The following is a 27,512-nucleotide window of genomic DNA, read 5'->3' on the forward strand; positions in this document are numbered from 1 at the left end:
ATTATATGGTCCTACTATAAATAGTAGCTGCTGTTTTATTTATTTATTCATATTTATTTTGGTTGATTGAGGCTGTTCGTTCTACTGGTGTGTTTGTGCAGTAGGGTTAACCACAGATGATGTCTTTGATTTCCCGTTTTGGGTCTATTAATAAGTTGTGTTATTACTCCGAATCTGAAGGCCTGAAGTGGTGGTGACTGGGTGACCTGGTGGTGCGATATTCCGTGGTTCGTAATTATTTGTGCATTCGCCCACTGGTAATCCACGGCTGTGAATCAGTTAACAGTACACGTGCAAATAAATGATTGGCTCTTCTGATCTTTGTTTTACATTTCGGTTAATAAATTATTTATTTTACACTCCCAACCACGTTTGTGTCTCAAGTGTTACAAACCTTAAAAACTTTGCAAATGACCAAGAAGGCACTAACTAGATACTGTCTGTGTGAAATTCCCAGGTTGGCGTTGTCGGGTTTTCCCTGTGACTGTAAAGCTTTAAGCTCCCTATCATCACAATACCTTTGTATATCCGCGTAGTTCTGATCTTACTGCAGCAAGTTAGAACAACTGACTTTTTTATTTCCGTTATTTCGCTTTTCTCTCCACTGCTCTAAATTATCGGGCTGCTCTGTCTGCAGCTCCAATACGTTCGCTCATGTGTTTCGGGTATTTAACCGAAAGTGTGCGAACTGGATGAGGAGAACAAGGTGATTTAAATAATGTGTTCTTTGGTCCGTTAATCTGTAGCAGTGCATACAGCTGAGCTGATGTAGGAATGCTGTAAATGTAGCACCTTAAACGTATTTAAATAAATAAATAAATATTTGAAAAATTGTCAAACTCTGTTGCAGATTGTTCAGTTAATACAGTTTAAATAGATAAAGTTTATAAAGGTGTACAGATCGTGTTTGATTTTGTGTGTTGGGCATTTTTCACACATTGTCAGAAATAGAAACATTTTTAAGGAAACACCGATGAGACGTTTGATTTACTCGTAAAAGCGAGGGCAGGGCTGTTCGCCTGAGCTAACAATAGAGAAACGAGGAAGTGGTGTCTATTCTCATTAGTAACCCGCGTCGTTTTTTTGGTTTCTTCCGTGTTTGGAGCCATGTGCAACTTGACGTAAAGTCTGAGGTCTGGATGAGCAGGAATGTCGATCCTACCGCAGATATCCGGACAAAACTTTTGAGAGGAAGGTCAAAGTTTTTTTTTTAGCTGAGACTGCGCTGCTTCTGCGTCCGAAACGGGAAAGAAAGACACGGCAGTAAGTGCATTTGTGCAGAAACCTGCTGCATCACACAGTGTTATGAAGTCTCCTGATTTTCCTGACATTTGTGTGCTTTAAATGAAATATTATAAAAATGTGGCTGAAATTGAAACCCGCACACCTCTTAAGATCATAAACATGTTAGGCATGCTTGTTCACTGTATTTAGTTTTGAGTCGGGCTGCTGCATAAATACACAACATTCAGCAGTCTTAAATCCATATTAGACTTCAAACGCACTCCGCTTTGCATTTATTTGCATTTGCAGTTACTATTAAAAAAAAGAAAAAAGAAACAGGATTTAATTTCTCGTGTTTCTCCAAAGGACAAAATACACCTGTCAGAATGAATTTATCAGATAACAGCTTATAATCTGAGCTGCAGTACATAATATAATGCTTGATTATCTACTGGAGCTGTGATATGAATTAATTGTCTCAGTTAATAAATGTTGTAAATAATGATGTAGTTAAATGTTCTCGTTCTGTGGTTTCACACTTTAGGGCTCAATGAAGAATGCCAGGCTGCACAGCTTCTTTGCTCTCAGCATTAACAGTGACTCTCTTCTGTGCTGTAGTCGGTGAGTAGCTGCTAATGTTTCTGTTTCTAATATATATATTACAAGAATGGTATTTAATACAGTAATTACACAGAATTTGAAAGGTTTGCTTCTACAGAAAATATGAGATGTGATATCACAACTTTGCAACTTTACAGAGGATTTATTCTTGCACCATTCTTCATGTTTAAAATAAATTAATACAGATTGAGTAGCGAAAGTAGAACAATTCTGGCTTTCAGCTCTTTATTTGTATTTTTTGACACTGGGTTTTTGTGTAAGCTGCTAACTACCATCCTGCTTTTCACTTCTCCATGAGGCATCTTCTGGTGGTTCCATTGTAGCTTCATATATATATATATTATATATATATATAATATATATATAATATATATATTATATATATATATATAGATATATATATATATATATATATATATTTATATATATATATATAGAAATGTATATATAGAAAGATTATGTTAAGCTTTTTGTGTTTCCAGTTTTTCTTCTTTTGGAATTGAATTTGTGTTAGACTGAGCCTCCCACTCACCTTGTAAAGATAAACACTGACAGAAGACCATTGCATATTTTTGAACACAGAAAACTAAAAACTTGTTTGTCTGAAGCAAGAAGTTGTGACTTTTCTACATTTAGGCTTAATTTCTATGCTATTCCTAACCTAATAGCATTGTGTTCAATGAGTAGGTGGGTGGGGCTCACATTCATATCAGCGTGTCAGAGATTTCCCTATCAGGGATGTCATGTCTTTCACACAGACTGAAGATTAGAGAAAAAAAAAACTTTCTAAGTTTAAACACCTAGTTTGGCTTAATTTGTCCATTATTTGTTTATCTACTCATTTATTGAGTTTTTTCTGCATTTTTTACAATTCCTCACTTATTCTGTGTCTGTTTCCTCTTGCAGGTGAGACTAAATTCACTATGAGTGCAGAACAGGAGGTCTACCATGCAGAAGAAAACAGTAACATCACAATGACATGGCTGTTCCCTTTCGACACCAACAGGCCTCCTGACTTCCTACAAATAGAGCTAATAAATGTGGAAAAGAAGACACGGGTTTACTTCTATAACAGCAAGACTGGCACTTACATGTATCCAGATGAGAACTACAGAGGACGACTGCAGTGTGATCCACAGCTCACCAGGAAAGGACGAGTTGAATGTCTCTTAACTGATCTCAGGCTCAACGACACGGGGACATATCACTGCATTGTTGTCCTTAACGAAGAAGTTAGTTCCAAAACCTGTGACCTCAATGTTACAGGTAAGATGACATCACTGTTGGTATCCTGCACAATAACTAAACAGTAAACAAATATTTAGCCTTGGATAATTAAGGGATACCAAATCAGTGTGTTTCTTTTCAGTAAGGGACAATTGTGCATCTATATCACTGTAAAAAAATTAATAAATGACAAAAAACAACAACAAAGAAAACAGAAATTTTTTACTTCAGTTTGGTGACAATCATAAATTGTACATAATCAAGTTGATGTCATCCAGTGTTGGCTGTAACACAAAGTAACGTGATACTGGGATTATATTCTTCAGTAATGTATTAATGCATCAAGTTTAGTAGTCACATTACAGTTACAATTATGTCAATTCAAGTAAGGTGCAGACTTTATCAAGGACAGAAACAATTGGAGATTACTGCACTAGCCAAGCTGCTGCTGGCTCCACTTTCACTGCTCTGAGATCAGTTTCAATCTGCATTTACTGTGTTGACAAAAAACCACCAGATCATTCAATGTTCCCTTAGTGCTAATGTATAGTATAATATACTAAGTAATGTTGTTAAGTCCTTAAAATCATATTCTTTTATTGTCTTGACTGTATTTGAAGCTATTTTTATTTTTGTATGATACCTGATTTATATGGAATATGGCTGAAGTAAACTAAAGTCTAAAATCAGTCATTTGTTTAATAGTAATTTAACATTATATAATTCACATATAAAACTATGAATTGTAATTTTAAATGGTTTAAAAGCATGTAGAATAGCACATGTAGGCAAGTATATTTCTCCTTTTTTTATCAAGAAGCAAAGACAAAAAAGAAAAAAAAAAGAAACAGGGCAGGGTTCGGTGGTTGAATCATCCATCCCCACCAACGCCAAAACCAAATCTACGCCCTTGGATCAGTAACTTCCTCATCCATGTGTTTATGGACCTTGTTCTGTTTACTGGTGTGCAGTCATATTGGAACAGGAAGGGGCCATCCCCAAACTATTCCCACAAAGTTGAGACCATCAAATTGTCCAAAATGTCTTGGTACACTGAAGCATTAAGAGTTCCTTTCACTGCAACTAAGGGGTCGAGCCAAATCTTGAAAACAAACTCACATCATAATCTACCCTCCACCAAACTTGACTCTTGGGTCAGTGCAGTCAGACAAATACAGTTCTCCGGACAACCCAGACTCGTCCATCAGATTGTCAATTCTATGCCATTAACAAGGCAGCTCTGAAGCTAAATGAGGGTCCAGCCTGGTAGCAAGATGTAATGAACAAAGCAGCCAGTTGGTGGTTTTGGAAAATTGTTTTCACACAACGAGGAAACAGAGTAAAGCTAAAATTCACTTGGAGTTGTGTTGCACGTCCAGTGCTTGGTCTGTACCAGCTTCTCCAAACCATAATTTTTAAGCTACTAAACACTTCACCTTCATTAATGACTCTTTCTTGTCCTCAGAAGTTTGCATTTAATGATCCTGTCACTCATACTTGTTCAATATCTTTGCAGCTGCTGTTGAAAAATTGAAGACAGAAACACTGAAACCAGAGAGCCGTCAGAGGATCGGTCTCTATTCAGCTCTGGGTTTGTTTGTAGTGGTAATTTTTGCACTTTCCCTGAATTACTTGATTTTAACGTATTGTAAATAATCAATATAATTTGTATTTATGTGAAGTAGCAGCCCATTACAGATCACTCCTGAGGTCACCTCTGACTGTAATGAGGCTGCTGACTGTTTTTAAAATATTGTTGCAATTCCTCAGAGCTGTACCACAGAGCAGTGCACACTCACATCATCCTCCACTCTCCCATATTTAACACAAATTTATGCACTTTTATTTCCAAGGTTTTTTGTTTTTTAATGACTTCAGTCCACCCTGACCAGTTGCATCCCATGTTGTCAGGTTTAGACTGAAGACACATGGAAACGAGAAAAGTAACGACCAATGAATTGGTCATTTCTTATTTAGTAATCAACAAATATTCATTTCGTAGTATTTCATATCAACAAATTCAGGAGAGTTTTTGTACTGAAGAAGTTAATAATATGCTGCTAATTAACTCTGGTGCTAATGGAGTTCCTTCAGTTTACATAGAAGTGTTTTTGTATCAGCTTCTGTTTCCAAAGAATCTTCTTCTATGGAGCAGTTTAGACTCATCATGATCAAAATAGTTTGTTGTTTGTCATTAATGCAAACTAGTGTTATGAAGTTCACCAATCAGTGTTTATCCATCGCTGACCTTAAGAAGAATGCACTTTGCTCACAGCTGATGACAAAGACTTGATTGGAATCAGTAATTTGCTGAATGTTTTTTTCTTCTTTTTTCCCTCCTTCTACCTCATATTATTCAGTTTACATTAGTTTAAAACAGCCATCCATTACAGATTACCTCTCAGTTCAGCTCTTTCTGTAATGAGGCTGATGTTAATGTTAACTGGGATTTCCTGGCCAGCAGTCAAAGCTCCACCAGACACTGTGAAATGAAGGTTTTTTTAAGTTGTTTTTGTGACCAGAGAGGTCCAATGAAGTGAGACTGAGTTAGTAGAATATGTTTTATCAAAGGGAGCTAAGATAAACACAAAATCATTTTCCCTACAGGAAGTACAGCTTCTTCTTTTTGTGGGTTATTACCCAGGATACTGAATCAGTAAAATAATTTGTTCTTAAATGTTTTAAATGTTTTTAGTCTCCTTATTAAATATGAGACAGTGTCATATTTGAACACACACTGAAATTTAAGTGTGTGCTCAAGGTTTCAGAGCTCTAATGTGCAGGTGTTTTTCATGTTACAAATAAACAGCAGGACTGAATAAATGTATATATTATTCAAGAATTCACAAGATTAACCAATGAGATGCTCTCTCACCTTATATGTTGCCGTTAATAACTTAAAATAAAAATTTTCATCTCTGACTGGGGTTTTAGATTTCGTTAAACAAGCTAACATAAAGAAAGTTGAGCTATGTTGAACCTGGTCCATATTATATCTCTCAGGTCTTAATTCCAGTGTTAGATCTGTTTGTTGTTTCACTGCGAGGCCTTTATTCCATCACCTCTCATTAACTCACTGATGTATGTTTACCAGCAAAACTGGAGGCAAGGTTCAACAGCAATGCACTACATGGGAAATGAACAATCCACAATTTGTGGAGGTTTACTCAAACATACCTTAGCCTAAGTGGCCTTATTATTATTATTTTTAAATAAAATGCATCAACATTACTGACTGACACCTGATCTGTCACCAATTTTGTTGGGGTGTGGAGATGATGTGGGTGCACTGTAAAGTGGATAGACTCTGAGGGCACTAATTTTTTTAATGTTTGTGTTAGTGCGGGGATATGCACTTTTTTTTTCTCTCTTCTCAGAGCCAAGAAAAAAAAATACAAATTGTATTCAAACTATGTGGAAACAGTTTTTACTAAAGTATAAATTCTGTTCACCAAATAGTGAGAATTGGTTTCTTTTAACTTAGGTTGGATAAGACTGTCTGCTTATGCATGTAGTCACCATCCAAATGTAAAATCTCAGGAAGGAGGAACTCTGTTATTTACTAATGAAGAGGAGAAAAATTCTTTTGGTGCATATTAACACATATCATTTTCATGAATATGTTACAAAGCACTAAAGGTGAAAAATCTGATGCTTTTACAAATTAATTATATCAGCTACCTCAAATAGATGTTAGTCAGTAGACCTCATCGTGGTGCTGTTTTCATCTGTGAACTGAGAAGCTCCGCACTGAGCACTGACACTAACTTGAATGATGGTTATGTGTTAAATATTACAGACTAACTTGACTATTGTGATACCATTTCAAAAACACTATCAATATCAGAGGTCAAAGTCTGTGTGACAGAAGAGTTATTCTCTGATTTACATTTGTCTTGTAACAGTTTCCTTCTTGTATAATGATACACTGAGATCATTAAACTAATGTAATTAGCTCTTATGCTTTCATACGATTTTTTTGTTTGTTCTTCATCTTGCATTTTTAAAGTGGATCTATTCTGTTTTCCCTTATATAATATTGTAGTGATGGATGTTCATGTTAGACTTGGTCAAAGTTTCAGAAAATGAGGTCAGTTTATGTATAAGTAATCTCCTTGAGCCAAAAATACAGGCTTCAGACTGACCCACCCACCTACTGTTGAAATGTTCTGTTTATAAGGGGCAGCTACTTAAATTAAATTGGACTCAAAGGGGAGGAGCTAAAACATCTGGTTTCCAACACAGGATGAGCTAAGGGGCTGCACCATGATCTGGTCTAACATAAAACTTATTTTGGATTGTAAATCATGCATTAACACCCATTATTTGTAGTATTGTAGAGTCTTTGCCGTACAAGATAAAGCACCATGAGGTGACTCTTGATTTGGTGGAATGCAAATACAATTGGTTGATCTGTTACATCAGATGTGAATGGACATTTCTCAGCTGCACTTCTTCCATTCTGGCTGCAAACTTATTGAAGAAGTTCTATATAATGTACATTATACATGTTTCACTTGGGTAATATCATTAGGAGGCATGCATACATTTTCATTGCTATTTTCATTAGATCAGCTGACCCTGAACCTGGGTCCTGGTGTAATAGTCTCAGGCTGCTGAGGGACCTCCCATAATGCACTGACCGTTTCTTCTCATTCACGCTTTTCTTTCTTTTCTTTACTCACCACTGCTGCATGTCATTAATGTGTCTCTCTATGCTCTCCTTTGTTCTCTTCTTGCCCCATCCCCAACCAGTCGTGGCAGATGGTCGCCTCCCTGAGCTTGGTTCTGTCCAAAGTTTCTTCCTGTTTAAAGGGGAGTTTTCCTTCCCACTGTCACCAAGTGCTTGCTCATAGGGGCTCATCTGATTGTTGAAGTTTTGTCTCCAGTATTTTAGGGTCTTTACCTTACAGTGTGAAATGTCTTGAGTTGACTGAAGTGAACTGAACTGAATGACTGTTCTATGTAGATTAATTCTTTTATTATTGCTTTGATAATATATACAGTTTGTGTTTAATGCTTTATTATTATAAATGTAAATGCATTTTAATTATATACGTACAGTAAAAAAATAAAAGAGGAAATTCACTCATTTACCACTGAAAACAGTTTGATTGTAAATAAACTTAACACTGCTCATCCAACAGTGTCTAAGAAAAACAACATATTTCTAAAGTGTGCATGTCCCAAACACAACCGATAATTGCACTTGATGACATTAGATAAAAATCTGACCTATTTTCAAAGCATCTGAACAAAAGCGACTGTTTTTCTGTCTACTGGGAGGGACTGACAAGAAGACATTAGTCAGATTCAAACATGAAACTGGTAGAGATGCGGTTTTCAAGGCCGCTTCAGCAGGAGGGACGTTTAGTCTGAGAAATTGGAAAAGTTATTTTTTACCTGACTCACTGTCTCCCACTGTTTTTCAAAACCAATACTGCCAACTAATAGTTTCATTATTAATTTGCTGAGTGGTATTTTTTGTGAATTTTCCTGCTGCACTCACAACTCTGACGAACACTGAACACTCGGCATTTGTTCAAGATTGTCTGTTAGTCCCAAATATTTGATTAATCTGGATAACTTTCCTTTAAGGATGAAGACAGCAGGTAAATGATCAAACTTTGCTAGTATTGACAAGAGCTGTAATATCTGGATATCAAATTGTGATGATTTAAATTAGTTTAAAGTTTAGTTAAATTAGTTAGTTCAGTTTGAAGGGTTCCTTTGTTCACAGTTTGAAAGGCACTGGAAAATGCTTAGAGCCCAAATACGAATCACCTGACTGCAAACATCAAAAGGAAAACACATTTTTACACAGTCTGCTGCTCTCAGCTGTGTTCATATTGGCCAGTGTATGATGTAACTGCAGTCCACCTGCAGCAGTCACTGAAAGGATCTCTGCTAATTCTTAAGAACCAGCCCAGGAACCCTCGCTTAGATCATCTGCTTAGCCAAGTGGTAATCACGCCTCTCCTAGTGTAGAGTGGTTTTTTTTCTGTGCCATAAGGTGTTTCTGTTCTTTCTTCAATCTGTTTTCCAAGGGGCCCAAAGAATCTCTCTTCAAACCGGTTTTCAAACCCAGAAATCTTGTCCCAAAACTGTCTCCCCTCCTATGATCTGCCACAAGCAAACCAGTTCCTCCCTCCAGGACCTGATAGCTAGCAATGAGAATTGATAAGAATTTAGCGATTCTGATTCCATTATCGATATCACTTATCGATTCGATCTCTTATCAATTCTCATTGGCTCATTATCACCAAAATCTGCAAGCATGTCAAAGTTCAGTTCGGTTCGGTTCATTTTTATTTCAAATATGTACATTCATCATCATTAAAAAATGTCATTTCATTCTTTTGTTTGAAAAGGAGTATAGGCAGAAGTACACACTTATTTGGCCCTACCCACTCAGGTTTTACCTCTCATTCATTTAATTTTCTTTCAGTCTTAAATTAAACAAACATATCAATCAAAAGCAAAGCAAAACAAAAAATACAAAAAATCAAACAAAGAAACAAACAAACCCCACCACAGTATAGTTTCTCTCATATAAACCAAGACAAAATGTGTAAATACGCAGATTCACAAATGATGAAACAAACAAACTAAAACACCATTACCAACAACATTACTGTTCTGGTTAACCCCGTTGTCTTCATTCTTATATTTGTTTAAAATTTAAAGTCATTACATTCATGCAAATTAATTGTATGTTGAATAGTCAAATGTTTCTGTTGGAGGTATTTCCCCTCTTTGTTGTGATCTGCGTTGGGTCATTACTCAAAAAAAGAAATGTAATTATGAGATAGTGTGTTTCAGGTCAATTTACAGAGAAATTCAATAGTAATGTAATGAATAGAGTAACAAATTACTTTTTTCTGGGAGTAATTAAGCAATGTACTGCATTACTCATAAGAAAAAGTGTTGCGTATAATACTGTTTCAGTATAAACCTGAAACCACGTCCCACACAGCGACACAAGTCCTTATCCTGCTGGAGGCACACATATTTCTCTTAGTATTAGTATAAACACAAGGAAAAATGAAAACCAGCACAAAGAGAATTTAAAGTGATCGCCACTCTGATTCTACTTTAGAAACATGGACTGTATTATTGTAGGGTCTTTACCTTACAATATAACACACCTTCAGCCAACTGTTGTTGTGATTTAGTGCTAACTAACTAAATAAATAAATAAAATACAATACAAAGCAATACAAAGCAATTTGTCCACACTGAAAACTATTTTACAAACGTGTACATACAATACAATACAATATAATATAATAGGACGACCACAGAGATGAGTCCACTGTCAGAGGCCATAAGAAGATCATTTGATGATCAATAAGCTGTTTTACAACTAATCTTTTAAGAATTTTTGAGATAAAAGGAAGGCTGAAGATTATCTTATAATAAGCTATTAATAATAAGCTGGGTCAAGAGATTTTTAAAAAAAAATTACAGCCACCAAAGGCCTGCAGTATGTTTTTTGGTTTCAGAAAAGGTGATCAAATTCAGTTTAATCTACTCTGAATATCTTCACCCTTAGTTAACCTCATGCATGAGAAAGAAAGCCATGAATGAAACTCTGATACCACAAATCATCGTGTCAACGGTTACAGAAAGGGAGGAGCCACCGTTTTAAATGAGTGCTTGGAATATGAATGTGTCAGTCTGGAAACTGATAAAACTGATGTCTATCGAAATCTACTCTACATTTGATTTTTAAACATAACGAACCAGCTTAAACTAAACTGGGATAAAAGGCAAAGCGATTGCAACTTAAAAAGAAACACTGTCATAGTTAGACCTAGTAAGACTGCATGTTGCCTGACAGCATTTAATAATGCAGTGACAGTCTCATTTAGATTAGCAAGAATGAAACTAGTTCAGGAGAGCACTGCTAGATAAACAATGAGGTTTGTGACGATGTGGTTGTGGTGAACCCGGAAATCGCTGACTGAAGATTAAAAACAACTCAGGACACAATAAGTCTGTAAAAAAGAGAGAAGTGACAAAATGGTAACAAGAATGTAGTTTGATAAAGAGACCGAACCTTTAAACTGAACTAACATCTCCCTATAATGATATACATGTAAGCTTCTCCTCACCCATGTGCACAGGAAGTTGGGTTTTGTACCAGACACATCTGGCACAGAATGACACAGCAAAATAAAGTGAAATGTTATTTATGCCAAATAATAGTTGGGAAATTAAAAAAAAAAAAAAAAAAGGATCAATGTGAGAAGTACAGTTTTTATATATATGTATATACTAATATAATACTGTAAAACTGTACTAACAAAAGCTGTATAAAAATAAAGAGACATGTCTAGGTCTCCTTTTCAGGATGAAAAGTAACAGGAGTTCATGAGAAATGAGGCAACAGGAGACGGGATATATATTATTATTATAACTGCTATAATTTATTATAAGTATATAATTATTAGTATTATTATATTTTAATATTTGGAACTGTTTTCAAATTGTTATAGAAAGGACAAACAACAGCCACTGGATGTTTTTTGTCTTCTCACAGGAGCTGAAGAAGAAATACAGATCACATGACTGGAACAAAGTTTAAACTGTTTTTGTGTAAAATTAATTAAAAGTGTCTCTATTACTGATGAATCTCAAATTCACTATGACTGCACATAATAATTTAAATTAACAAATTTTAGGATAATTTGTTGTTTTCTGTGTTTAGCATGATCTGAAACAAAATTCAGTCTCCGCAGGTTTGTTTTCATTCTGCACTGAAACTGCATAACTCGATAATGTGAGGGGACTTTCTAACCACTAAACAGGTGCCAATTCTTCAAAGCAAACACCGGCTATCTGTGTTTGTACCTATTTGACAGAGTTATACAGTTATGAGTGTGTCTTTTTCAGTGGTCGTCTGTTTTTTGACAACAGATCATTCATTGCATTATGACTCAGAGCTGAGGCGCTACTTACAGTGGCAATTTTCTTTAACAAGTCTTTTCATCTTTTATAGATATGAATTCTTTTTAAATCATTTCTAAAACCAAACATTTGTCTACAAAAAAAACTTCCCAACTTAGTTAGAAATATAAAATGTGATTGTTTGTTAAACAGTTTAAAGTGGGCCTTACTGATTTTACTGGGTGAATGTAGGACTTCAATGATCTGACTGACATTTTTTTTTTTACAGTGTTTTGGCTCAAACAGCTTTTTAGATTAGAATAGAACAAAATAGAATAGACACTTTATTGTAATTCAGAACATACACCAGTTACTTGTCATCAGAACATAATTTCAGTACATTTAATTGCCATTGGACTACACGGTATGAATTTTAAAAAAAAAATCTAAATATAAAGGTAGTAAAAAAAAAAGAATCTAGGATATGTACACATAAGAATATAAGAGAAATTCCTCTGTATAGACACTCTTGTTAGGGGAAAAACTGTTCATATTATTAGGAAAAATAAATATATTGCACAGCAGTAACAGCAGCATAATAATATAGTTTCCGAGCAACACTTAAGGTATGACATTGTGCTGCTCTGAATATACAGTTACAATGTGCACATATACGGGGGAGGGGAGGGGTTGAGTTTGGAGGGGCAGCTGTGTGTTTGCATAATCAGGCTTAACTTGAACCTTTTCATTGTATGAGCTCTGAATGTTTAAATCATATCTAGAATCGAAACTTTCACAAGAAGCTTGTATATCTGCAGAAAATAATATAGACTGATTATATCTGGGCCTAAGATGCTGATTCGTATACTGATCGCTTCAGCTCTCATCTCACGAATTGTCCACTGTGGACTGGCACTGATCGTCTCCCAGCCTGATCTTCAATGTCTTATCTCTGACACGTAGATCGTTCGATGCTTCTCTTTCTGCCTTCTCATCCGTTTTAATAATTTGATCTATTAAGGCCATCAAAGAAAGAGAAAATTCAATTAAAGATTCGCTTACTAATTGTTTATGGTTGAAAAATCTGTGTTGCAAAGAAATGTGAGAATCGAAACAACCTTAAGTTTCTTTCAGAGCACCAATAATTTTCTCATCATTTTCTGTTTGATCATTTGGCAAAAAACTATCTCAATCCATGGCAGTACCCTCTAAAAAGTTACAAACAATTTGAGCTTGCTCCTCTTCTGTTCTGCCTCTTGTGTGCACAAGGTCTCTTATCTGCTCATTCTACTCATCTAGTGTCAGTGACCACGTTGTCATACAGGGTTGTATCTCAGTCTCTGACTCACTTCCTGTAGCTCCTGTTGAAGTTGAGGGCCTCTTAACCCACTAGGTTTGCCAACTTTTTAACTATCAAATAAGGGACGCTGTGGTGTGCCAGAAGCACAATGCACAACCAGCTGGACATAGTGTAAATACGAACTGTATGTGATATCGCAGGTAACAGTCAATATACGTGACATTTAGGGTACAATAAGGGATGAACCAATCTTGCTCTTTATACTGGATGCCCCGGCTATAACGTGACAAACTTAGTACCCACAGATGCTGCTTTCAAGTCCCCAAGTTCATTCTCCAACTCCTGTATACATTGGATCATTGCTTGTTGCTCATCTCCCTCCATGATGACAATCAAATACTGGCTGCTTCTTCACTCAAGTCTACAAGCCTGCAAGCCTGTCCTTGCAAAAGAAACTAAAATGAATAAAAAAGACAAAAAGCAGCCACTCCCTTGGATCCTTTGGACAACCCCAAAAATGTGACAGAACACTAAGGTGTAGAATAAAATGCCCAATATCAATTAAATAACAATTTTACCATTTATTCACAGACAGGATTTATAACAAATTCTACTAATATCCAAGCTGCACATGAAACCTATTAAACCAAAGGTGCAAGCAAATAGCACTGCAAATTGTCAAACCCTCGTTTAGAGACACCACAATCAATTCACCTGTGGGCCAAACACTGGAAACGCGTAGTCGATTTAAATCTTGATCAGTTCAACCTTTAAAACTTGTGGCCACAAAAATCATACCCACTCACACCAGAGTGAGTTAATCGTCTCCAGAAATTTCCACGGAAGAAAGCTCACTTTACCTCACACACCTACTGCCTTTTCAAAGCTCCCCTGCCAATCACACGACAGAAGGCAGCAAACTGCCAGGTGGCACTTGTTACACTAAGAAATGTGTGATTCGTGAACTTGTGATTGTGCAGTGGTGCATTTTTGAAAATGAGCCATCAGTCAATACCTATCAAAAGCTATCACAGTGGCACAAGATCATTATTTATTTTTAACTACCATGCTATAAAGAAGAGAACAAACTTGGAGCATCAGATGAATGAGCTTCATACCCCTGAACAATCTTACAGTTGTCCCTGTGTGGGCCTCATCACCCACCTTTGATTTAAAACATGGTTTTGAACTACGATGACTCACACATGTGTCCCTGATGAATGACCTCTCAGACATTTCTCAGTGACTGTGTCTCAGTGACCCCCATGAGGAAATGTATCACCTAAATTTTTTAACACCATTAAATCACATTCTGACTTATTTGCTCGCAGATGACACCAACACTTTGGCCCATCATGAGCTGCAGTAAATACATTCCTGCCTTTGCTAGAAATTGTACTTGACTTTGTTGTATGCTGTGTAAATGTGACTTTTGGGCTGGGTGAAATATGCAAAGCAGAATGAATATTACATTTGCTAATTGCTAATGACTGGTTAGTGGCCAGTCATGTTACACGGTCCTACTATCAATAGTTGGTGTTATTTTGTTTTATTTTATTTCTGCTTATTTTCGGTTGATTGCTTTTGTAGAGATCACCTGGGGATTATTTCCTCTGAAGTCTTCCCCTTGTGGATTACGAGTAGGTTTTTATTTTGTGCCGTACATTCAGTTATTGCACTCAGCAGTAAAGAGTTGTGTTTAAGGGTTGGTGCTGCAGAAGCTTACTATTGGCCTTTGCTGCCTCTTTTCCATTTTGTTTGGGTTTCCTCCTGTCCTTTCAGTAACTGGGCAGTAATTTGCTTTAGAGTCAGCTTTTTGTGTTAGATTTTTGTGGTGACCCAGAACATTTGATCTGTGTGTTTTACTTGGGTCTTTGAAGTCTCCTTTTTAAAATAGTGTTTAAACCATATGTGGGATCTATGGAAGCTATTAATGTGTTTTAATGTAAGTTATTTAATTAGTGAAGTTTGTGTCTGTAACATCTTCACAGTACTAATCGATAGGTCATCTGCTCTAAACTGAAGATTAAATTTATTTGGTAGTTTGAGTGTTTGGTTTCTGAAAGATTGATTTATAAATGCTTAATTTTGCTAAATCACTGGAATGATGCCCTTTTATTAGCTGCAGGTCACCAGTGTGTTTGTGCAGTAGGGTTAATCACAGAGGATGTATTTGATTTCAGATTTTGAGTCTATTAATAAGTTGTGTTTTTACTCAGGATCTAAAGGCCTAAAGTGGGGGTGAATGCTTGCCCTATGGTGGTAAGATCATCCGTGGTTTGTGGTTATTTATGCATCGCCCACTGGTAAGCCTGAATCCGCTAACAGTACACATGCAAATAAATTATTGGCTCTTCCGATGTCTGTTTTACATTTCTGTTAATAAATTATTTATTTTACACTCTGAACCACGCCCGTGTCTCAGGTGTTACAGACCTGGGTGCCTTCTTAGTAATGTGCAGTGTTTCAAACGCCCCCACCACAATGCCGCCCTGGGGAGTTTCACCCAATTCCCCAGGTTGGCGTTGTGGGGTTTACCCCGTGACTGTGAAACCTTCAATCTCCTAATCGCCACAGTTCGGGTCAGCTGTAGATAATAGCCAGGGGTGGTCCTAGCCTGTTTTGGTGCACTCCCTCCTTCCAAGTTTGTCCATTCTGCGCTGCAGATGGGTTGATTGCGTTAAAAATTCTAATCGCCTTAATCGTGATGACAGCGTTAACCTTGATAGCCCTAGTTTGTTGGTTTGCTTTTATTTTGTTTTATTTTGCTAGTTGTTTATTAAATGCCGCTCCAGCCAGCCAAAGCATCCCCGCCGTCCCGCCCCTCTCCTCCCTGTGCAGCAAGCAGCAGGCGCACCTCATGAATGGAGGGCACCCTTACTCCACGCAAATGGGCGATAGAAAACCGTTCGGCAATCGCCAGAATGCACTGGCATGATGTCGGGGCAGTATGGGTGCGGGCAACTTTTTTTTTTTTTTTTTTTTTTTGGATGCATGTTGCACCACGATGAAGCCCTGGGCAACGGCCCATGTCGCCCATATCAAAAGCCGCCACTGATAACAGCGGCAATATACATTAAACCCAAGTCTTTGAAAACCTCAATGAACTGAATTTGGATAAATTCGCTGAACTCTGGTTGTGCCTGACAAGACTGACACACTTTGTACAGTTAAATTATGGTCATTGGTTAGAACACATAGTTCCCCTTCCCCGCAACCCACACACACGCCCACACACACAAAGGCCCTTCCCACTGTGGTAAAAGAGGAAATGTGAAATATGAGCTTTTAATATTGTTTTATATGTTTGTTGTTTGTTCTGCTAAATTGCAGCCGAACATCTCAAAACAGAAACCAAAGCAGTAAAGCATCATTATTATTTCTGATTCTGATTAAACATTAAACTGGTGACATATATACTCATGTGACTCCTCAGACAACTAACAAGTTTCGACACTTTAACGTTATTTCTATGCTCTGTCTGCAGCTACATTTATTTCATTTCACCCAGACTGTATGAACTTCCTGTCCGTCCACGTGCTGGATGAGGAGTATACAAAGTATTTTTGAATAATGTGTCCTAACCATGCATCAAACGGTTGTTAAAAAATAACACAGGTGGGCCCCGGTAGCAGATCACTCAGACACGCTTGGTAGTAGTGAAACAGATTTATTTAGAGTGAAAAACACAAAAACAATAAGGGGGCGAGGGAGCACGCGCACGGAGACACTCGAGCGTTAGTAAACGGGGAAAGGTGAGAGACTTCAATAGTGGACATCGGTTGCACACAGATGTTTTACTTTGGCAGCAACTTAAACAACTGAGTCAAATTAACACTTAAATTCAAAACACATAAATCCAAGAAGGTGGTCAGTCTTCTTTTTCAGTCTAAAATTGGAGCGCTTACTTGTCACACATTTACTGAGGACTCGGACGGGGTGCGTGGACCTCGTGGCGGGGTAGGCGTGGATCGATGATAGTGTAGGCGGGCAGGATGACTGACATCCAAAGGAGACAAACGAAGGAAGCACGGTAAGGAAGACTGGGGAGCGTGGAAGTGATCCTCAGGTTGTGGACGGCTGGGGTGACAGCGAAGCAAGGTGACAGGAAAACAGGCGAGAAGGAATCCCAAAAAGACTTTGATTACTGGAGGATTTCCACACGAACCACGACTGACTCATTACCACTGGCCCAGACAATACTCTGACAACAGACGTCTACCACTCCGCTATTTAACAAGTGTGTAGGGAAATCCCGAAAGTCACAGCCTCGCCCGCCTGCTACATAACGGGGAACCACAGCAAAACACGCGTGAAACAGATGTAACAACAGACAGATGTAGGGACCGGATGCTTTAAATGTAAAGTGATTATTTTGAAATATTGTCAAACGCTGTTACAGATTGTTCAGTCAATAAAGATGACGTTTATACCGTGTTTAGACCGTGTTTGATTGAGTGTGTTGGACAGCTGTAATTATGAATTTTAGGGGAATCTTATGAAACGGTCTTGAGACGTGTGCAAATTTGAAAGGGTGGGCAGGACTTTTCGGCTGAACTAACGAGGAAGTCCTGAAAGTTTTTTCTCGTTGAAAAGAGCCATGTGCAGCTTGACATAAAGTTTGAGCTCTGGATGAGCAGAAATGTGGATTCTACCGCAGAACGTTTGAGAGAACGATCAAAGTTTGGGTTTCTTTTTGTTGAGCCTGCGCTGCTTCTGCGTCCGAGTCGGGAAACAAAGACACGGCAGTAAGTACATTTGTGCAGAGGCCTGCTGCATCATACAGTGTTATGAAATCTCCCGATTTTCCTGACATCTGTATGCTTTAAATGAAATGTTATAACAACAGTGGCCTGAAATTGAAACCCACGAAAACATCACCACGACTAAATGAAAACAAAACGTCGTTTGCATTTCTCCACCTTGCACTCATTTGCATTTGCATCGACTAGGCCTAAATTATTTTCTGCTCCTTCCATGTGTTGCTTGCCTGTGTTCCTGCCAGATGTCCAGAAAGGATAAAAAACAACAACAACAACAACAACAAAAAAAACGTGTCAGAATAAATGTATTAGATAACAGCTGATAATCTAAGCTTCACTATATAATAAAATACTTGATTGTCTACTGCAGCTGTGATATGAGTTATTTAATAAATGTTGTAGTTAAATGTTCTCGTTCTGCGGTTTCACACTTTAGGGCTCAATGAAGAATGCCAGGCTGCACAGCTCTCTTCCTCTCAGCATTAACAGTGACTCTCTTCTGTGCTGTAGTCGGTGAGTAGCTGCTAATGTTTCTAAAATGGTAAAATGGCCTGTATTTATATAGCGCTTTAATAGTCCCTAAGGACCCCAAAGCACTTCACATATCCAGTCATCCACCCATTCACACACTGGTGATGGCAAGCTACATTGTAGCCACAGCCACCTTGGGTCGCAATGACAGAGGCGAGGCTGCCGGACACTGGCGCCACCGGGCCCTCTGACCACCACCAGTAGGCAACGGGTGAAGCGTCTTGCCCAAGGACACAACGACCGAGACTGTCCAAGCCGGGGCTCGAACCGGCAACCTTCCGATTATAAGGCGAACTCCCAACTCTTGAGCCACAGTTTTAAATTAATCATTTAAAAAATTTAACTTGCTGATTTTCTTCATCATCATTTATTTGAGCTTTTTCTTGTTTTTGTATTTGTAATAGGTTATTAAATAAATTAAACTTAAATAAATGAATTCAACATTGTCTAAGCAATTAAAGATTTTATTTGTAACTGTAGATTTTTCAACACTTTATGTTTAAACATTGAAAATAAACTAGAAATGTTGTTTTCCCCAAAATGTATAAACACATTAGCCTTCAGTAAATCATTTGTGTCATCAAAGCATATTTACACAATCAGCCTTTATGTATTTTAACACCACAGTAACAAATGTGTTGAATCTGTAAAATGTTAACACCACTTACAAAAAAACATTTAGCAAAAGGACTACTTTCAAGCAAGTGTTCAGTACATGTTAACTTTCTATGCACTCCGAACTTCTTAAAGTCTTGCATCTTTCTTTCATATAATGCAGTAAAAAAAACGTTTAAAATCAATTTTACACATACAGGACTCAAACAGTTTTCGTAACCACACCATTAACAGTATTGTGCAGTGCATAACAGAGTTCATTTACTAACAAGGATTAGTAAATGAACTCTCGGCCCACTTAGATCACAAAGGCCGGGTCCTCAGGTGGACGCACCCTCTGAATTTTGACACCCCCGGCCTGTTTCCGGCTGGACAATAATAACGGTGACATTTAACTTATTTTATCCAATAAATAAACACTGTAAAATTCAAGTTTTTTGTATATATATGTATATATATACCCCCCAAAGCAGATGTTTGGTTAAGATAACTAACTCAAGTTATAATAATTAATTAGAAATATCCAGTTTGTTATTAAATTTGTTTCCCTCTTCTACTTCTACTTCTTCTACTTCTACTTTGTCATGCAGACACTGAAATGATTAAGTGAAGCCCTAATTTCATTATTTACAATTTTTAAGGAGCCTTTTGCAATGCCCAACACCTATGCTGAACGGGCCACTGACATGTGTGTGATATGGGGTGATTATTGATCAATGTGTGACCTAAAGTGACTAAGACGGAGTCATGATGAAGGGTATGCAGTTCTGAATAAATGGGTTTTGAGACATGATTTAAAAGTGGTGAGAGAGTTTGTGGTCTGGAGATCTGGTGGAAGTGCGTTCCAAAGTCTTGGGGCAGAACAACATGAAGGCTTGTTTGAGGAAGCTTACAGTAATCTAAACGAGATGTGACAAGAACATTGACAAGAATGACGGTACTGTTTGGAGTGAGTGAAGGACGAAGGAGGTTAATATTACGAAGATGAAAATAGGAAGACCGAGTGATATTATTTATACTGTATGTGCTGTGAAGGAAAGAGTTCTGTCCAGGATGACACCAGGACTCATAACAAATTTAAGTATTGCAGGAGCAAATCCACACTGTGATCAGTGTGGATTTGATTTTTGTTCAAGATGCTGAATTCCTCACACCATGTTTGTGAAGGTTCTCAAGCCATGGTAATTTAAGGAGCTTGGAAAGAAAACCGAGTGGAGTCCTTTAAGTTTCATAAAGACACTGAGAAGTCAAATGTCTCCAAGAAACCTAAAGAAGCCCAGTCGCTTTTCTTCCCATTCATGTATTTGCTTCTGCTTATTCTTTTCAGGATCACGGGCAGGGGGCACTGGTGCTGGCTTAGGGCCTCTCGCAGGGCTAACACATAGACAGGAGACAACCAATCACACTCACATTCACTCCTATGGGCAATTTAGTGTTTCCAATTAACCTGTTCCCACTAACTGCCTGTCTTTGGACTGTAAGAGGAAGCAGGAGTGGAATTGAACCCAGGCCATTCTTGCTGTGAGGCAACAGTGCTAACCACCATGCTACCCTGCTTCTCTTCCCAAGGTCCTTAACTTACCTACACCAAACTCCATGAAAAAGTTCTCTTCCTTCTCTCCCAGGTTCAGTGGATGGGTACTTCGATTGTGCCATTTAAGAAAAAACTATAAGTATTCAAATAAGTATAAACTATGTAGGTGACTGCCAACAAATTGAATTTTGAAGCCAAAGTTTTAATAATTATCATACGTCAAGAAACATGTCATTGATCTGCCTGATTCTCACTTTCCTTGATGAAACTATGTCCATCAGTTTTGGGGTCCAGTGGTCACGTTTAGCCATAAAAGTAGATTCAAGGCTTGCAGTGGTTATTTCCCCATGAAACTTCGACCATTTTTACAAAAAAATGCCAGGCTTCACAAATATTTTCTTTTCAAAGCACACATTGCTTATATAAAGTTTTAATGACAAGTAGAGTCACAGAGTCTTTGCCAGGATCATACTACTAAAAGCTTATTAACAAATTCTCATATAGTCTGGCGGTTAGGCCTTCTGGTTTTCACCCAGGCGGCCTGGGTTTGACTCCTGGTATGGGAACTGTTTACATAATTTCGTTAGGGATTAATAAAGGATTCTGATATTATTAATATTGTCATATTAACATAGTATTTCCCAAAACGCAACTATTCCAAGAAAAGTAATAGTGATAGATACTGGTCTTAAGATCAAGAGCAATACTTCATTTAAGCTTTATCACAAGCGTAACCGAAATAATTTACAATATAATATAATGTATAGTGTTTTGTTAGGCCAGTTTTATAAAGACAGAACGAGTGAGGCAAACAGACCAACTCTACAGGACCCCTTCTCACACACGTATTCACAGTTTAAAGGCTTCTAACTTTGGTAAAAAAAAAAAACAACAAAAAGTGATTGAAATTAGATAGCAAAATTTATAATATATGTATATAAGTCTTATCCATTCATATGCTAAAGTTCAAAATGGCTAAATGACATTGCTAAATAGTAGCATTACTTACATGTGGTAGTGCAATATTAGGTTGATGTAATTACCAAAATTATTAAGTCAACAGAACCCAACAGCTCAGAAGACTTATCTCAGTAATAAATTTGAGTTTTTCTCTTACAGCCATGCATTTAATCAAGTGGTGGTAACAGGTTTGATGGATTGTTTTAGGGTGTGTACATGTACACATACAGACATGTACATATTTTAAACCTTTAAAAATGTATTTGGATTTCTTTTCTTTAGAGCAGTCTAAATTCTGAGCTTGTCAGTGTGCTTAATGAGTTTAAACGCCCAGTCTGAAGGCTTGATTTGTCCGGTATTTGCTTATATACTCATTTAGTTTTGAGAATTTTTTAATTACTCCTAATGATTCTGTGTTGGTTTCTTTTTAACCCCTGCAGGTCAGACTAAATTCACTGTAAGTGCAGAACAGGAGGTCTACCGTGCAGAAGAAAACACTAACGTCACAATGATCTGGCTGCTCCATTTTGACACCAACAGGCCTCCTGACTCCCTGCTAATAGACCTAATGAATGTGATAAGGACGACACAGATTTTCTTCTATAACAGTGAGACTGACACTGAAGTGTACCCAGATGAGAACTACAGAGGGCGACTAGATTGTGATCCACGGCTAGCCAGGAAAGGAAGGCTTGAATGTCTTTTAACTGATGTAAGGCTCAACGACACGGGGACATATGACCGTATGATTGTCCTTAACAGAGAAAGTAGCTACAAAACATGTGACCTCAATGTTAAAGGTAAGACGACATCACCAGCTCCTTTGTTGGTATCCAGCACAATAACAAAACAGGAAAGAAATATTTTGACCTGGATAATCAAGGGATACCCGATTAGTGTGTTTCTTACACTAAGGGACATTTTTCCAGCTTTATCACAGTAAAAAAAATAAATGAATAAAAAGAAAGAACAAATGTGTCATTTCAGGTTGGGGAAATTCACAAAGTGTATGTTAAAATATCTACATAGCCAACTTAATATTACTTAATACTTTAAAAGTATCCCCTTGAAAGAAACGGTAACTAAACCCCATGCTATATTATCAAAATATAATATTAGAATTGTAATGAATGTACTCTGTTTCAATCTGTTTATGTAGGATACATGCAGTAAATTTTATAGAAAAAAAACAACATTTTTTCGTGCTACCTACATTGTAGAGAGTAACTTTACCTCCTAAACAGGAAAATTAGTATGGTCAGGGATTACAGTGGGATTCAGCAGGTGGGGAAACCCTAAGATCTGTGTAGTGTCTCAGCATGGGGAAAATAATCACAACTTACATAATTAATATGAGCTTCAGTAGGCCCGAGGAACAGGTACGGGTGAAGGAGTGGACTGGGTCTCAGCTGCCCTTGCTATGGGAGCAGGCAATGGCTGGACACTAGTTTCCCCCACCTGAGGAACTGGCACGGGTCCGGGGACATGCTAAGCCCTAGCCCCTCTAGGAACCAGGACAGGGACTGGCTGTGCCCTAGCAACCATAAGCCAGGAAACTAAAGTAGTAGTAGTAGGTTGGGTCCGAACCACTTTGCGAGCAGAAACAGGCAGTGAGAGAGGTTCTGGCATGACCAAAGGAGGAGAGAAATGATCAGGTTCGAAGGCGTAAATGTCCTTCGTGAAAGCCTCAGAGGGCGGAACAGTCTTTATGGATGTAGCTGGGTACTGAACAGGTGGCAGGCAGAAATGCAGGGTGCTGAGAGGCGGAAGAGTGAGCAGCCGAAGATTAGCAAATAATGCCCTCTGGTGCAGGCAGAGCAGCAGGTGGAGGAGCGCAGTGCCTTCGAGGACCCTCCCAGAGCCAGACAAGTCCCAAAGTTTCCAAAAGGAAAGCGCTGACTGCTGCAGCTCAGTATAGTTCAGAGTCCGCTGGGTCCATTCCGTGTTCGAGTCACAGGTCTCATCATTCTGTCACGTTTAGTGGGTGGAAAATGGAGAGAGGACCCAAATGCAGGGGCATTGAGGGGTTAAAAGAACTGGATAATGAGGAGGGTTGGAAACAGGTGAGAATACAGCTGGAATAAATCTAACTAGTGACCCTAATGACCCAGACAAAGTAGAACTAAACATAATGCACAAAGACAAGAGGTTATCACAATAAAACTGGAAACATACACGGGAAACTAAACAGTGACAAAAGTCCAAATAGAAAAAAACAAGGTCAACCACTCAGGTACCCTGACAGATGTGCACATACATTTTTTTAATGCACGGCAGAACAAGAGCACAATGGTAAGGTGCAATCTCTATCAAAGAGAGAAACAACTGGAGATTACTGTACTAGCCAAGCTACTGCTGGCTCCAGTTTCACTGCTCTGAGATCAGTGATCAGTCTGCGCTTATTGTGGAAACAGGTAGCATTCGCAAGTACAGAAGCACTTTCATTTATCATCATAACTCATGAGTATGTATGATGTGAGAAACTGTTAATACCTTGTTTAGCACATCATTAATGAAAGCTTTGATGATGGAGAGGGTAACTCCTGCCATGTCTGGTTAAACGGCTTTATAGTTTCACTAGCCCCGCCCACTTAAGATCAAACTGGGCTGTACACTATGGCTATGTCCACACGTTCCCGGGTATTTTTGAAAACGCAGATTTTTCTATGCGTTTGCACCTTTCGTCCACACGTAAACGCCGTTTTCGGTCACTGAAAACGGAGATTTCTAAAAACTCCGGCTAGGGTGGATATTTTCTAAAACTCCGTTTTTGCATTTACGTGTGGACGAGAAAAACGGAGAAAACGCAGCGTCAAAGGTGTGCGCCTTTTTTGACGTCACAGTGTGCGCCACGTTGTTGTTTCGGTGAAATGAATTTCTACAATACTGTTACTGTTAATTGTACTCTCTGCAGTGTTTAAATGCTTACATATACACACACAGTTACTGTCCCTCCACACATACCACTCGGTTCTGCTTCTATGCCCCATCTTTGTTTACTATTTCCCACCGAGGCTTCTAGACTTCTGATTGGCCAACATTTCTACACGGTTAGGAATATAGCGCCACCTGCTGCTTTGGCATGTTCCTAGCAGCGTTTTCCTTCATTTCTGCCTTTACGTGTGGACGGGATTATTTTTTAAAACGAAAACGGAAAATCTCCGTTTTCAAAAATACCCGTGTACGTGTGGACGTAGCCTATATCGCCAAAAGTATTTGCTCATCTGCCTTCACGTGCATATAGACTTGAGTGACATCCCATTCTTAAACCACAGGGTTTAATATGATGTCAGTCCACCCTTTGCAGCTGTAACAGCTTCAACTCTTCTGGAAAGGCTTGCCACGAGGTTTAAGAGGGTTTATGGGAATTTTTGACTATTCTTCCAGAAGTACATTTGTGAGGTCAGACACTGATGTTGGATTTAAAAAAAATTAAATTCACATAATTTATGTGCAGCTACCAAATCTACAGTCACTGTGTGACGCCATTATGTCAACATGGACCCAATTCTCATAGAAATGTTTCCAGCACCTTGTTGAATCTATGCCAAGAAGAACTGAGGCAACTCTAAAGGCAAATGATGGTCCAACCTGGCAGCAAGATGTAATGAGTGCAGTGGCCAGTTTGTGGTTTTTGGAAATTGTTTTCACACACCAAGGAAACGGAAGAAAGGACTTGTGTTGTGTAATCCTAGTACATAGTCTTTCCCCCCTTATCCAAGACATCGTTTTTTTAAGCTACCAAACACTCCATTTTATTAACTAGCACCTAGGTTTTCTCAGAAGTTCATATTTATTGATCCTGTCACTCATGCTTGTTCAATGTCTTCCCAGCTGCCTTCAAGAAACCTGTGGCAGAGACATCGACACCAGTGAGGAGAGGGAGGAACGGCCTATATGCAGTGCCAGCTTTGTTTATAGTGGCGATTTTTGTACTTTTTTTGTAAATAACTGCTGTGTATTTATGCGAAGTAGCAGCCCATTACAGATCACTCCTGAGGTCACCTCTGACTGTAATGAGGCTGCTGACAGTTTTTAAAGTATTGTCACAATTCCTCAGAGCTGTACCTCAGAGCAGTGCACACTTACATCATCCTTCACTCTCCCATATTTAACACAAACTTATGCACTTTTATTCCCTAGTTTGTTTGTTTTTTTCAATGATTTTTCCATTATTTTTACACCCTGACTTGCTGCATCCCATGTTGTTATGTTTAGACTAAAACATGTGGAAAAGAGAAGTTTAATCATCACTTTACCAAAAACACTATTTATCCCAAATCTGAAACATGTTCGTTCATCCTCGCTGGATTGTTATTCACACCACAATATTGTCATTATTCACACAATGTATTTATTTTTTATTGGTACACTGTGTGGCTAGCACAAATGCTAACCATAAACTGAAAGTAAAAGGGTAAGCAGCTGCTTTCTTATAGTTCTTACAGTTTTAATGCTACCTCAGCTTTATAGGTTTACATTTTTGTACTGAAGGAGTTAAAAATATAATTAACTCTGGTGCTAATGGAGCTCCTTCAGTTTACATAGAAGTGTTTTTGTATCAGCTTCTGTTTCCAAACCATCTTCTTCTATGGAGCAGTTTAGACTTTATAAAGGTTTATGTGCAGCTCTGCTTCAAAGCTCAACATGGTCAAAATAGTTTGCCGTTTGTCATTAATGCAAACTAGTGTTATGAAGTTCACCGATCAGTGTTTATCCATCATTGACCTTAAGAAGAATGCACTTTGCTCACAGCTGATGACAAAGACTTGATTGGAATCAGTAATTTGATGAATGTTTTTTTTCCCTTGACATGTTTCTACCTCATATTATCCACTTTACATTGGTCCAGAGGAGTCGTCCATTACAGATTGCCTCTCAGTTAACCTCTTTCTGTAATGGAATGTTAATATTAACTGGGATTTCCTGTCCAGATTTTAATCATCCACCAGACACTGTAATGTCTGCTGGACGTTTTTTTCAAGTTGTTGGTGTGACCAGAGAGGTGCAATGAGTGAGATTAATTACTTAGTGGAATATGTTTTACCTCATGTTTTATCAAAGGGAGCTTCATTAATTCATAAGATTAACCAATAAGATGCTCTCTCACCTTATTTGTTTCTGTTATACTTTCTAATAACCAGTGTTGGTCAAGTTACTTGAAAAAAGTAATCAGTAACTAATTACTGATTACTTCCCCCCAAATGGAATCCCGTTACTTTACTGATTACTTATTTTCAAAAGTAATTAATTACTTAGTTACTTAGTTACTTTTTAAAAACACAATTTACAACCTGAATAGGTGATAAAGCGATAGATCTTTCAGCCCAATTCTACTTTTTCTGCATAATCCATCATACAAAATGTAATCAAATGGAAATGTCTCTTTTTAAAACTTGTTTTATTAGTTTTAATCTTTTAACTTTATGCATCAAGCAAAAATTAAATTATACGCAACATTCTCTGACTGGAAGAAATTTGTTTAACATTTAAACCTATTTTCTGCACATTCCAGCACATAAAATAAAATATTTTTTTGTGTTTACACTCACTCTTTCAAATAGATGCAAGTAAAACACAGCAGAAAATAAATAAAATCAAAGGCTAGTTGCTCTATTTTCACCTGTAAAGCAGGACTGGGGTAGGCGGAGGTTTACCCTGGTGCAGGTGTGCCGCAGCGGTCAGTGGAAGAATCCGCGAGTTTCTCTGTGAATTTCCCATTACAGTCGTAGCGCACTCGGCGCTTGCTTGGAAGTTAAGGGGTTTTTTTTCGCTGTAAAAAGAAGTTTTCTTCCCACGCACAACGGACGCTAATGTTTTTGTCACTTTTTATGGAATCAAACTC

General features: G+C 37.9%; 1 protein-coding gene across 6 annotated transcripts; it reads left to right on the top strand.

Moving 5' to 3' along the window:
* The first annotated feature begins 948 nt into the window (after nt 1-948).
* LOC120435626 (programmed cell death 1 ligand 1-like) lies at nt 949-26,907 on the top strand. 6 transcript variants are annotated; one of them, XM_039605392.1, is made up of 4 exons: nt 1,248-1,263; nt 18,464-18,540; nt 22,108-22,467; nt 25,502-26,907. In XM_039605392.1, exons 2-4 carry the CDS (start codon nt 18,477-18,479, stop codon nt 25,612-25,614), a joined length of 537 nt encoding a protein of 178 aa, XP_039461326.1. In that variant the 5' UTR covers nt 1,248-1,263; nt 18,464-18,476; the 3' UTR covers nt 25,615-26,907. The 6 variants fall into 6 exon arrangements, with proteins under 6 accessions (XP_039461331.1, XP_039461326.1, XP_039461320.1 ...); XM_039605386.1 differs by lacking the exon at nt 1,248-1,263 and adding an exon at nt 17,205-17,297; XM_039605394.1 differs by lacking the exon at nt 1,248-1,263 and adding an exon at nt 17,304-17,504.
* Nucleotides 26,908-27,512: the final 605 nt, after the last annotated feature.

This window comes from Oreochromis aureus, linkage group 3, assembly GCF_013358895.1.
Source record: "Oreochromis aureus strain Israel breed Guangdong linkage group 3, ZZ_aureus, whole genome shotgun sequence".
NCBI classification, from domain to species: domain Eukaryota; kingdom Metazoa; phylum Chordata; class Actinopteri; order Cichliformes; family Cichlidae; genus Oreochromis; species Oreochromis aureus.